The sequence below is a fragment of the Solea solea genome, chromosome 8, assembly GCF_958295425.1.
Source record: "Solea solea chromosome 8, fSolSol10.1, whole genome shotgun sequence".
Taxonomy (NCBI): Eukaryota; Metazoa; Chordata; class Actinopteri; order Pleuronectiformes; family Soleidae; genus Solea; species Solea solea.
This window is the reverse complement of record NC_081141.1, coordinates 13,631,147-13,644,776: the sequence shown is the minus strand read 5'-3', so window position 1 is coordinate 13,644,776 and position 13,630 is coordinate 13,631,147. Positions and strand designations below refer to the sequence as shown.

The window sequence follows — 13,630 nt, the reverse complement described above, 5'->3', positions numbered from 1 at the left end:
CAGTTATTTACGTATCTTGACTGAATGACTTATTGCTGTGTAAACGCCAGCTTTTTAATTGGTAACCTCCACCACCACTGTGCTTCCATTTGGCTGCAGGGATTTTAATTGGGTGCCTGTGTGTGTCACCCCGCTTCACTCCCTGCCTATAAATCCACTCAGCTGACAGAGTGACTAGTGTGGAGGTTAATTCAGTTTAAGCCCAGTCAAGCATATACTGAATTAATTCAGCATGTAGCACATGAGCCAATCGTGGAGATAAAAAAAAGAGCTACAGTAAATATGTTTTAGTAGGTCACTAAGTAAAGTTATTACAGCTAAATGACAAGCCCAGGGGGAATAGTACAGAGTATAGCTGCAGTAAGGAGGCACAGTGATGTTTGATGTGTGGCAGTGATCAGCATCAGTTGGAATTAAGTCGAGGAAACTAAATTGATCTTCAGCTATTCATCATCACTTAAGTTTCAGTCTGTTTCTGGCTTCCTCAGTCCAATGTTGTTAATTGGAGACTGGATGGATGATGAAGACAGACCCAGAAAGTGTATCCGCTGCAGGTCCATGATAAGCATTATCTCATTCACCCATACCCATGTTTGTTCAGAGCATGTAAACTCTACATTTCATCAGTTTCAATAGGACCTTTTGTTTTTATTGTGAAGCAAAAGTGTTATTATCATTGTACCACAGTGCCACCCTCAGACTATACGGTTTCATTCCAGTGATGCATTAAACTTGTGTCTGTATGTTCAAATGAATCATACATTTGTTAGGAAAGTGCACAATCTTCTGCTGTGACCAATGCTGAACGATGCATGCATGGCATTATCCTACTGAAATAGCCATGTAGTTCCTGTCTTATACAGTCTGGATGTTTTTTTTTTTTTTCGCACTTGGCATGTAGAATTTGAAGTCTGTTTTTTAAAACAGGCTGAAAAGTGGACTTTTCTGACCATAGAAGGTGTTTCACTGTCTCTGTAAATAATACAGGTTTAGGCTGTATTATTAGGCTCCACCCTTGACCTGTATGCACCAAGATTTCCCCCAAATTATATTACCGTAAATTGTAGAAGACAAAAATGTCCACCTGAAATTCTGTCCCCAGGGCCGGGCTGCCTTTGGACCTGCCAGCTTTAAGCGTACTAGTGGCACATGCCCCCCTTTATTTTAAATAATGTATGTGCACGCCACTGGTTACTTGTGTAACCTTTTTAGTTTAGCAAAGTGTCCCAACTTTTATTTTGAGTGTGTTTCAATCATCACATTCTATTCATTTTTTTTGTTTACGTGTCAGCAAAATGCAATTAAAACACCAAACATTTTTTCCTGTGCACTTTTAAAACGTCATTCAACAAATATTTATTAATATTTTTTAATATAACAAGTAACATTTTTTTTTTTTTGAAATGTGGGTTGCATCCAAGAAATGTGTCTGATTAATAAAAAACATCAAGTGTTCTCCCTTCTTCCAGTTTGTGTCCTCCCACTGGAGTTTGGGAAAGCAAAAAAAAAACGAAGCAAAATTGAACTAAAAAAAAACAAAACAGCAGCAGCAGCAGCAGGAGGGCAGGGCAGGGGAGGGACAGTGACCTTACAGCCTCCATCCAGACACCAGTCTAAGTGTTAGACTTCCAACACAGTCCAACACAGTAGCAGCAGCAGTAACACTTGACTCTTCCAGACTGAGACCATGAGCAAGGACACGCAGAGCAAACAGGTGCCGGACTTCACGGGACCCTTGCCCCCGCCTTTAGGCCGCAAACCGCCCAGAATGCCCAAATGCTCCCGCTGCAGGAACCACGGCTACGTGTCTCCACTGAAGGGACACAAGCGCTACTGCAACTGGAAGGACTGCCAGTGTCTCAAGTGCAAACTGATAGTGGAGAGGCAGAGAGTCATGGCTGCACAGGTAACCGTTATTTCACCTGTTAGCGCGCGGCTAATTCAAAATTCAAAAAGAAGCGGTGATGAAATGAAACTCGACACACAAAATGTAGCAGTTTGGATTAAATACCGTTGGTTCATGTTTACGCTGTTTAATAATAAGCTGACTTTCGTTGTTTTCTCCTAACTTGCGTTTGTGTACAAACAGCGTCGACCAACAAGAGCTGCAGTTATGTATAGCTAGCTTGTTAGTAAACAACGTGTGTTTAGGGATGTCTTTACTATTTATTGTATTGATTGTTGCACTCAAATAAGAGTTTAATTACAAAAACAAAGAAGTTATGTTGAATTTATTGCTCTCTGATGTTGTAGTTTGTTGCTTGAGCTACTTTTTTGGCTTAAGAGAATAATTTTTGCTAGTTTGAGGTGAGGTTACTTGAGATGAAAACTACATTATACAGTAGATGATCTTTTTTGTGTATTTGTTGTATGACATGACAGAACATTGTGGAAATGGCTGCAGTGATTTAAAACAATCACATTGGAATGTCTTATTTGATCCGATGAGGACAGTCTAAATTGAATCAAAACTTTGTATTTTTGCTTAAGAAATGTCTTAAGTTATTATTGATTATCAAGACATTTGCTGACAGATCATGGTTTACGTCTATGGTATTTGTGTTCATAAGTCTGCAGTGTATGTTTACATGACATTGTTGATTCATCTTTACACAGTTAGTGTAATGACTTTCTAATGAGTCTGGTTATTATTGTGTAGCAGATAGTGAGTCTGCCCTGTGTCGTATCAGTTTTCTCCTTTCCTCCCATCCAGGTTGCCCTGAGGAGGCAGCAGGCTCAGGAGGAGGAGCTTGGTATTTGCAGTCCAGTCACTCTCCCTGTGCCTGAGTTAAATGTAAAGAATGAAGCTGGAGCTGAATTCTCCTTCTCTGTGGATGGACAATCCCTGACACCTACCAGCAGCTCGTCCAATTCTTCTCAAGCTGGGACAGGTGAGGCATTTGCAAGTGCTCTTTTACCTGCTATCACACCACACCCTTTATATTATGTGTCTCACCACCAGTCAACAGCAGCACTCTCTACAAACTAAACCTTTTCCCTGAACTATAAATTCACCAGAGCCACCAAATGTAAACTCTTGACCTCCCTGGGCCTGATTCTGGCAGTTTTATTCTCTGAATATTATAAAGTCAGATGCCTTTCAGACTTTATATTAACATCTGTCCTCAGTTATCATGTCTCGAGTGTGTTAAAGTGCAATCACACAAACCGTATTTGGAGCTCATTTGAGTGGCCACATTTACTGAGCTGCATGAATGGAATCCATCCTCAGGACACAGTAGTAGTAATACCTCAGCCACCACCACAGTATTAACACTGATTACTAGGGCTGCATGATAAATCATAAAAAAATCTCAATCTCGATTCACAACTACACATGATCTCATTTCTAAATGACAACGATTCTTCTGCATTTTATTTCATGAGCTCACTGCAGATAAACAATCCTATTTTGCTCTATATGAAGCGCCATTACGTCACGTGATTCAGTGTAGACATCACGTGATTCAGTGGAGACATTTCCTTTGCTAAATGCTGGAGATGATCCCACGTTTTCAGGATTGTTAAGTCTTTTTAACTGATCTACAGTTCGGCATTGCTCAATTTGATTCATGTGCCTCTTCCCATATGACGGCACTCTGACCAATCAGTGCACGGCAGTCTGACGACGTCACAACAATAATAACAATAAGCCCATTATGCAGGGACATGTTCAGGGCCTAAATAAATCACACTGTTTGGCACTTTACTTGAATGCCTAATTGAATGTTTCTAATCTTTTGTTCATGAATGCAATAAACATTTCGATTTGTGAATATCGGGCAGCCCTACTGATTACCATATGAATTATTTTTGTAACTGTTAAACATTATTTCATATTAGAGCAGCTTAAGTTGAGCTTTGATTAGCTTTGATTCTTCCTCCTTTTTTTTTTCTCTGTCTCTCTGTCACTCACACATGTGGACACACACACACACACAAACACGCTGACAGTGCAATTTTTTTGTGGACTGTATTTGAATAAAGGTTGGGAATACTAGTTCTGATTTTATTTTTAATATAATAATATTTAATAATATATAATAATATTTTATTTTAATATATCATTTTTATAAAGGTTTTATTTAACCTTTATTTAATAATGTTCCTACCTGCTCATCAAACGTACATGATGCAAGGATGGAAGGACAGAGGTTCAGAGTGCAACAAAGTTCCATTCTCAAGTTCGTTACCCATCAAAATGGTTGTGAGGCTGTGATTTTTGGGGAAGAAAGGTTTGCATTGTTTTTTTGACAGCTTTATTGTCCGCCATGTTTTCTCTTTATTTTCAGTTTATACGGTTGTTGCAATTTAATAGTATCACTTTCACCAAATGAACATGTATATCCAACTCCTGTATATCATGTATATCCAACAGCAAAAAGAGCACCCTCCTTATTTGAAATCCCCCTGTCATGGGCCAGATGTCCCTTAGACTGTGAACAGAGCCTGTAGTCTAGTTTAGTTTTCACTGAGATCACCTGATCTACATTATGCTGAAAGGTTATCATGGAATTATTGATACAAAAAATGCCAAAAAATATAATTTTTCCCCCCAGTTTAAGAGAAGCGTTTTCTCTGTTAGATTTCTGTACATTGTTATGGAATCCTCTTATTATATTTTTTATATGGAGGACAGGAACATAGAAAAGACTCTCTTTTCTTCTCATGTGGAGGCAGACCCTGATAACTGTGTTCCCACTCCCACTCGGTCAGATAGCAACATTACAGGAGGTGGAATACAGCGTGGTATTTGTGGTGAGCTTAGGGTCCCTGACATGGCTACAGAGAGAAGAAGTGAGGTGGAAAAAGGAGTTCAGCACTGTGTGATGCACCGATGACAAGAGAACAGGGACAGCATACGTATGTCATTATCTTTGGCTGCACTTGTGCACAGTGTCTTCATTGTGCGAAGGCAAAGGAGCAGGGTGTTCCTGACGAGAATGTGGCCTTGTGGATAAAGAAAATACAAGAGATAATAAGCAATGACGATTTAATGGTCTCATATGTGCTGATAGATTCATACCTGTAAGGTGGTGGCGCGGTGTGGGAGGTCGGCAGGAAGTTGCAGTTGTCACCTGCAGATGGTGCTGTTGTCAGTCATTTGAGCGAAGGGTGGTGTGACAGAAAAAGTGAAGTTCAATTACTGTAATGTATTTTTTGTTTTTTATTAATAGAGCTAGTAAATATTTTTTAACTTATATAATTGTTGATGTCACCTTTTGTGTTGTCTTGGTTGTTTATTAGGTCTGCTGCTAGATGCATGGAATTGAAAACACACGTACCTTTACAGCTTGAATTATCTACCTAAATAGTAACAAACAAACACTTGTGCAGTAATGCATCGTTTAAGTGTCCCACTCGCTCACAGACAACATCATTCATCCTTTGACTGGAATGTTGTCTGATTTGCTGTCTAATCTCTGTATGTTTTGGTTCAGCGAGCCACTCGCCGTCGTCCTCCAGCCCTTCAGCCACTGTCAGGGCTCATACTGAGGGATCATCCAACCCCTATAACAACTTTTACCAACCTTCACGCTACCCCACCAACTACGGCAGCCTCTACAACTACCAGCAATACCAGGTGACTAACGTCATTCACCATGCTTGATTATCTGTAACACTTGAGTATTTAATAGCCCTTTTTTAAACCTCTGGTAGGTATTCTATTGCAGTATACATGTTAATGTATACATGTTATTTTCTTTTATAATTCATAACTGTCCGGAGCAAATTAAAATATTGTTGTTGTTTAATTGTTATTAAGTCTTATTAGGTTCTCATCCAGTACTGATGATGTAAGGCTGCATTAGGTTACAAACCTATAATACAGTGGATATTGTACAGAAGCTTTTCTTTCTAATTATATAAATTATATCACACTCACAATTATTCATTCTACCCAAATCGTTCAACCCGATACAAGATACTGCTTGAGTTGCAGTCAGCACTTTAAAGTTACCTACATTAAAAATAGCATGGTAACTTTTGTGTAAGCTCATATGTTATGGCATAGAGTGATGGTACACTATTGTTGACTGCTCTTGAGCCAAAAATCCTGCCGCTGTGCATTAGAGGAGATGGATTGGGCGTACAGTAAGAAATGTAATGATGTTGTGTTTGTGTATGTGCGTTTGTGTGTGCGCACTTAGCTGTTTTCATGCCACAGACAGACCATACATTCCTCCTGAATGTAACGATCATTTCTGTCATTTGCTGTAACCTTGAATAAATGTTAACAACCACCTACATGACAGTCCGAGTGCGCTTGTCTTACTGTAGCTGTATCGTGTATTTTTGCGCTCAGAAAAAAACAAAAATAGGACGTGTGTCAGATACTGTCAATACTCCCATGGTTCATGTCGGGTTCGTGTCGGGTTCGGGCAGAAAAAAGTGGCCCAGGCCATGCTCTATTCCAGGCTTATGTTGCACATCACGCCCTTCACTCGCCCTTTTTTCACTGTAATTTGTCCATGCTGTCAGCTTATGAATGAAGGCCAAAGTGCCCTAAAAGTAGACTTAAACACATTTAGACTTGCAAGTAAAAAAAAACGGTGGAAAAATGTAAAATTAGCAACATAAATCAGCACATTTTATTTTGTTGTTTTACAGTGTTGCTTGATAAACATTTTACCTAACAATAAAATGAACACATTTTTTGTGAATTAATCAATAAACAAATATGTTTACCTATTTAAACAGTAACACAATATTAATTTATAGAAAAGACTACTACTGCTATTGCAACTGGAAGGACTGCCAGTGTCTCAAGTGCAAACTGATAGTGGAGAGGCAGAGAGTCATGGCTGCACAGGTAACCGTTATTTCACCTGTTAGCCCGTGGCTAATTCAAAATTCAAAAAGAAGCGGTGATGAAATGAAACTCGAAACACAAAATGTAGCAGTTTGGATTGAATACCGTTGGTTCATGTTTACGCTGTTTAATAATAATAAGCTGACTTTCGTTGTTTTCTCCTAACTTTCATTTGTGTACAAACAGCGAAGAGCAACTTAATATGTCGACCAACAAGAGCTGCAGTTATGTATAGCTAGCTTGTTGGTAAACAACGTGTGTTTAGGGATGTCTTTACTATTTATTGTATTGATTGTTGCACTCAAATAAGAGTTTAATTACAAAAACAAAGAAGTTATGTTTCATTTATTGCTCTCTGATGTAGTTTGTTGCTTGAGGCTACTTTTTTAGCTTAAGAGAATAATTTTATGATCATTGCTAGTTTGAGGTGAGGTTACTTGAGATGAAAACTATATTATTATACAGTAGATGATCTTTTTTGTGTATTTGTTGTATGACATGACAGAACATTGTGGAAATGGCTGCAGTGATTTAAAACAATCACATTGGAATGTCTTATTTGATCCGATGAGGAAAGTCTAAATTGAATCAAAACTTTGTATTTTTGCTTAAGAAATGTCTTAAGTTATTATTGATTATCAAGACATTTGCTGACAGATCATGGTTTACGTCTATGGTATTTGTGTTCATAAGTCTGCAGTGTATGTTTACATGACATTGTTGATTCATCTTTACACAGTTAGTGTAATGACTTTCTAATGAGTCTGGTTATTATTGTGTAGCAGATAGTGAGTCTGCCCTGTGTCGTATCAGTTTTCTCCTTTCCTCCCATCCAGGTTGCCCTGAGGAGGCAGCAGGCTCAGGAGGAGGAGCTTGGTATTTGCAGTCCAGTCACTCTCCCTGTGCCTGAGTTAAATGTAAAGAATGAAGCTGGAGCTGAATTCTCCTTCTCTGTGGATGGACAATCCCTGACACCTACCAGCAGCTCATCCAATTCTTCTCAAGCTGGGACAGGTGAGGCATTTGCAAGTGCGTTTTTACCTGCTATCACACCACACCCCTTATATTATGTGTCTCACCACCAGTCAACAGCAGCACTCTCTACAAACTAAACCTTTTTCCTGAACTATAAATTCACTCAGAGCCACCAAATGTTAACTCTTGACCTCCCTGGGCCTGATTCTGGCAGTTTTATTCTCTGACTATTATAAAGTCAGATGCCATTCAGACTTTATATTAACATCCGTCCTCAGTTATCATCGACCTCGACTGTGTTAAAATGCAATCACACAAACCGTATTTGGAGCTGATTTGAGTGGCCACATTTACTGGGCTGCATGAATGCAATCCATCCTCAGGACACAGTAGTAGTAATACCTCAGCCACCACCACAGTATTAACACTGATTACTAGGGCTGCATGATAAATCATAAATAAAATGATGCAAAGATGGAAGGACAGCGGTTCAGTGTGCAACAAGGTTCCATTCTCAAGTTAGTTGCCCATCAAAATGATTCTGAGGCTTTGATTGTTGGGGTAGAAAGGTTTGCATCATGTTGTTCAAAACTTGATTACACCAAAAAGAACTTGTCTTAAAGTTGCAGTAGACAGGTACTTCAGAAACATCATTAAATCAGGAGAGATAAGTGAAAGTAAATTAACTAAACAATGAGCCTTTGGCACAGTCTTGGACACAAGGGGAGATATGGTGGTGATGGTGGTTGGTGACCTGATGAGACCCAGATGGAGGATGAGGGATGGTGGATCCAATGACACTGTGAAGACTCAGGAAGTGACAGGAAGTGGCAGCTGGGGAGTGACAGTGCATGTGCACAAGAGGAGATGAAAGCCTGGAGAATGTGAATAAGGCTGATCGATTACAACAGTGTAGTCGTCCTGACTGAACTTACTGTAGAGCTGAATTTATTTGTCGAGTCTCACACAGATACATGGCATGTCATGTGTGACCTGTGGCGAACTCTCTATCCCTGAAGCTCACCACTCATTTTGACAGGTTTATTGTCCACCATGTGTTCTCTTTATTTTCTTTACTTAGTTGTTGCAATTTAATAGTATCACTTTCACCAAATGAACATGTATATCCAACTCCTGTATATCATGTACTGTATATCCAACAGCCAAAAAGAGCACCCTCCTTATTTGAAATTCCCCTGTCATGGGCCAGATGTCCCTTAGACTGTGAACAGAGCCTGTAGTCTAGTTTAGTTTTCACTGAGATCACCTGATCTACATTATGCTGAAAGGTTATCATGGAATTATTGATACAAAAAATGCCAAAAAATATAATTTTTTCCCCCCAGTTTAAGAGAAGCGTTTTCTCTGTTAGTTTTCTGTACATTGTTATGGAATCCTCTTATTTGATTTTTCATATGGAGGACAGGAACATAGAAAATACTCTCTTTTCTTCTCATGTGGAGGCAGACCCTGATAACTGTGTTCCCACTCCCACTCAGTCAGATAGCAACATTACAGGAGGTGGAATACAGCGTGGTATTTCTGGCGAGCTTAGGGTCCCTGACATGGCAACAGAGAGAAGAAGTGAGGTGGAAAAAGGAGTTCAGCACTGTGTGATGCACCGATGACAAGAGAACAGGGACAGCATACGTATGTCATTATCTTTGGCTGCACTTGTGCACAGTGTCTTCATTGTGCGAAGGCAAAGGAGCAGGGTGTTCCTGACGAGAATGTGGCCTTGTGGATAAAGAAAATACAAGAGATAATAAGCAATGACGATTTAATGGTCTCATTTGTGCTGATAGATTCATACCTGTAAGGTGGTGGCGCGGTGTGGGAGGTCGGCAGGAAGTTGCAGTTGTCACCTGCAGATGGTGCTGTTGTCAGTCATTTAAGCGAAGGGTGGTGTTACAGAAAAAGTGAAGTTCAATTACTGTAATGTATTTTTATTTTTTTTATTAATAGAGCTAGTAAATATTTTTTAACTTATATAAATGTTGATGTCACCTTTTGTGTTGTCATCGTTTAAGTGTCCCACTCGCTCACAGACAACATCATTCATCCTTTGACTGGAATGTTGTCTGATTTGCTGTCTAATCTCTGTATGTTTTGGTTCAGCGAGTCGCTCGCTGTCGTCCTCCAGCCCTTCAGCCACTGTCAGGGCTCATACTGAGGGATCATCCAACCCCTATAACAACTTTTACCAACCTTCACGCTACCCCACCTACTACAGCAACCTTTACAACTACCAGCAATACCAGGTGACTAACATCATTCACCATGCTTGATTATCTGTAACACTTGAATATTTAATAGCCCTTTTTTAAACCTCTGGTAGGTATTCTATTGCAGTATACATGTTAACCCCCCCCCCCCAGGATTCTTGTGTTTTAGGGTTTTCAAGATTGTTATGACACTGATCTATTTATTTAATGTAATTCAAATGGACATTTTAATGACAAGATTCAAGTCAGCATAGCTTTATTGAACTGCTTTTATACCAGAATGAGTTTGGGATTAATCACTACATGCAAAAAACAAAACAGAATTTCTAATTTTTGGCAACTTATTTTCCATATTTTTGGAGATGATTTGATAAATGGAAGATTTGAAAGATGGAAACAATGTAGCTAAGAAATTGCAAAGGTTGCAGTTTACGACATATTCTGTATTATGCCGCACATCTGACCCTGGTGTTTTTATTAAACATCAATGAAAGGTCCTTTTATTTTCTTTTATAATTCATAAATGTCTGGAGCAAATTAAAAATATTGTTGTTTAATTGTTATTAAGTCTTTTTAGGTTCTCATCCAGTACTGATGATGTAAGGCTGCATTAGGTTACAAACCTATAATACAGTGGATATTGTACAAAAGCTTTTCTTTCTGATTATATAAATGATATCGCACTCACAATTATTAATTCTACCCAAATCGTTCAACCCGATACAAGATACCACTTGAGTTGCAGTCAGCACTTTAAAGTTACCTACATTAAAAATAGCATGGTAACTTTTGTGTAAGCTCATATGTTATGGCATAGAGTGATGGTACACTATTGTTGACTGCTCTTAAACTGAAAGATTTAGGATTCAGCTTGTGACCAGTCACAGGAGTCATGTGCAAGAGTTAAAGAACAGAGCCAAAAATCCTGCCACTGTGCATTAGAGGAGATGGATTGGGCGTACAGTAAGAAATGTAATGATGTTGTGTTTGTGTATGTGCGTTTGTGTGTGCGCACTAAGCTGTTTTCATGCCACAGACAGACCAACAAGTCAGCGCAGCATGCAAAAGGTTCACCTTTACACTAATAAAAAAGACTCATATCAGTGTGAGCTGTGTGGATGCACAGTGGAAAGCGATGTACACATTATATCACACCAAAACCATTGGTGTCTAATAAGTAAATAAATCCTTTTTTTTTAAGTTTTGGAACAGAATTGGGCAGTTTAACTATGGCTCTCTGTATACCAAATGTTGCATTTCCTTCTCTATTAAAAAAGATAAAAAATAAATCAGGTATCGATTGACAGGTGTCTGACACCTCAACACCAATTATTTAAAATGTAAGCTGAAGTTGGTTTGAAAAGTGACATCACTGGAGTGATTCCAGAACACAGCATAAATCACCCGAGCCTGTCGTCCCCCGACAGTCCGGTGACATGAATTGACATGTTAATTTCAAGTTCTTTTATTGAAACATAGAGTAACACAGGGTTCAAATGGCTTTTTTAAATTGCTGTATTGAAAATATGGCGTAAAGCTAATGAAGCCACAATGGTTGGATGATGTAAAAAGTTATCAGCGGTTACAGTTAATCAAGAGATAAATAGGGATAATAAGAGATCATAAAGAAGAACTGATTGTTGCTAATGGTACGTCTGAAATTTTATGATACTCATAAGTGCTGGTGATAACTCATAAGATGTGTGTCTCTGTGGGTTCATGGGGGCTCATAGTTGCTTTCTCCTCAATGTAACGATCATTTCTGTCATTTGCTGTAACCGTGAATAAATGTTAACAACCACCTACATGACAGTCCGAGTGCGCTTGTCTTACTGTAGCTGTATCGGGTATTTTTTGCGCTCAGAAAAAAAACAAAAATAGGACGTGTGTCAAATACTGTCAATACTCCCATGGTTCATGTCGGGTTCATGTCGGGTTCGGGCAGAAAATAGCGGCCCAGGCCATGCTCTATTCCAAGCTTATGTTGCACATCACGCCCTTCACTCGCCCTTTTTTTCGCTGTCATTTGTCTGTGCTGTCAGCTTATGAATGAAGGCCAAAGTGCCCTAAAAGTAGACTTAAACACATTTAGACTTGCAAGTTAAAAAAAAAACGGTGGAAAAATGTAAAATTAGCAACATAAATCTTACAGTGTTGCTTGATAAACATTTTACCTAACAATAAAATGAACAATTTTTTTGTGAATTAATTAATGAACAAATATGTTTACCTATTTACACAGTGACACAATATTGATTTATAGAAAAGTCTTACAGAATGAAACCGTAAAAACAAAATGAAATCATCCACAGACAAAAGCAAAGTGATGAAAATGAAGGAAACTCTAAAAATTCATATAACATTTACACAGAAAGAAAAAGCCTCACTTTGCACACGTGGGCAACCTTGTGAATGTGAGAGGTTTGTTTTCTTTGCATCTTTGAGTCAATTACATAAACTTTTATTTCTTTATGTTTTTCAAAGATTGATGATAGTGTCTGCTTTAATGTCTTATAACCTAGGACACACCAGGGTACACACACACACACGCGCGTTTCTCTCAGAATATTCACACAGATTTATGCTTGAATGTATCCCTCTTGTGTCAAATGAGATGAGCTTGTGCGTGAAGCAAATTAGATCTATAACTCAACAGTGTTCTCTGATGAGGTGGATTGTTTTTTTATGAAGAGCGTTTGGCCACCCCACACTCACCCCGCTCGCCCACCTCTCAATAGCAACATCTAGTTTTGGGGTCACTGCCTCCGCTAACCTGCCAGTGCACAGCAGAGTCTGAATTGCAAAGGTTAATGGTATTGTCTGTCGGCAGAAGAACAAACTGTTATGCCTCAGTGCTTGAAGGAGAAAGTGAGCACATTAATGCTAATCAGTTAGCACTCTTTAGCATAATTTAGCCATCCTCCTTAGTGATTTATGGTATTTTCAGTGAAGCTGTCAGGCTGGGAAGGCGACGCGTTATGGTTATTCAAATTCAGGGGGCATTTTGTTTGTATGCGCGTGAAGAGCTCACAAATAAACAAAATTGATATTTATTGAGAATAAAAAATAAGCATTTGTTGTCACCTGAAAAAGCGTTCCCACTCTTTCTCCTTAACTGTCCTAAAACTCTACAATTTAATGCGTTATTAAAGTTTTTGCATCACCCACAATCCAGAGAGAACTCCTCTAGTGTTGAGCTGTTACATATTTCTTCTTTTTTCATTCACTGATTTTCCATTTTCTTCAAAACATCCTGAGAAAAGGCAAAATATAAAGATGCATCGAAGTAAAACAAACTTAATGATGTAAATAGCTACATTTGTGCTCATAAGTTAACATACCCTGCCATAATTTGGCCATTTTTCAGAGAATATAAATGATAATACAGAATATACAGAATATACAGAGGAGATCCAAGGCCCAGCTGTCTAGCGTTATTGTTATAGACTTTATAATATACATCTGCCTTTTTTTTTTTATGTTTTAATTAATTAAATACAATGCAATTTACACATTCCACATTATTATTTGTTTTTATATTGGGATACAGCACAGCTGTGACATCATCCTCCATATATATATATATATATATTGGCACTCTGGCTTCTTGTTACTT

At 38.6% G+C, this 13,630-nt stretch overlaps 2 protein-coding genes across 3 annotated transcripts in view; both read left to right on the top strand.

The window, feature by feature from the left end:
* Positions 1-13,630, top strand: part of kank1a (KN motif and ankyrin repeat domains 1a) — a 78,227-nt gene that overhangs the window by 52,197 nt on the left and 12,400 nt on the right. The gene's annotated exons all lie outside the window — the stretch shown is intronic.
* The window catches only part of dmrt1 (doublesex and mab-3 related transcription factor 1), a 33,126-nt gene continuing 21,068 nt past the window's right edge, over positions 1,573-13,630 (top strand). For both annotated transcript variants that reach the window (XM_058636621.1, XM_058636620.1), the window contains exons 1-5: positions 1,573-1,906; positions 2,714-2,891; positions 5,442-5,584; positions 7,651-7,828; positions 9,908-10,050. In XM_058636621.1, the coding sequence (XP_058492604.1) occupies positions 1,688-1,906; positions 2,714-2,891; positions 5,442-5,584; positions 7,651-7,828; positions 9,908-10,050 (861 nt within the window). In that variant the 5' untranslated portion in view covers positions 1,573-1,687. The remainder of the gene's footprint in view (positions 1,907-2,713; positions 2,892-5,441; positions 5,585-7,650; positions 7,829-9,907; positions 10,051-13,630) is intronic.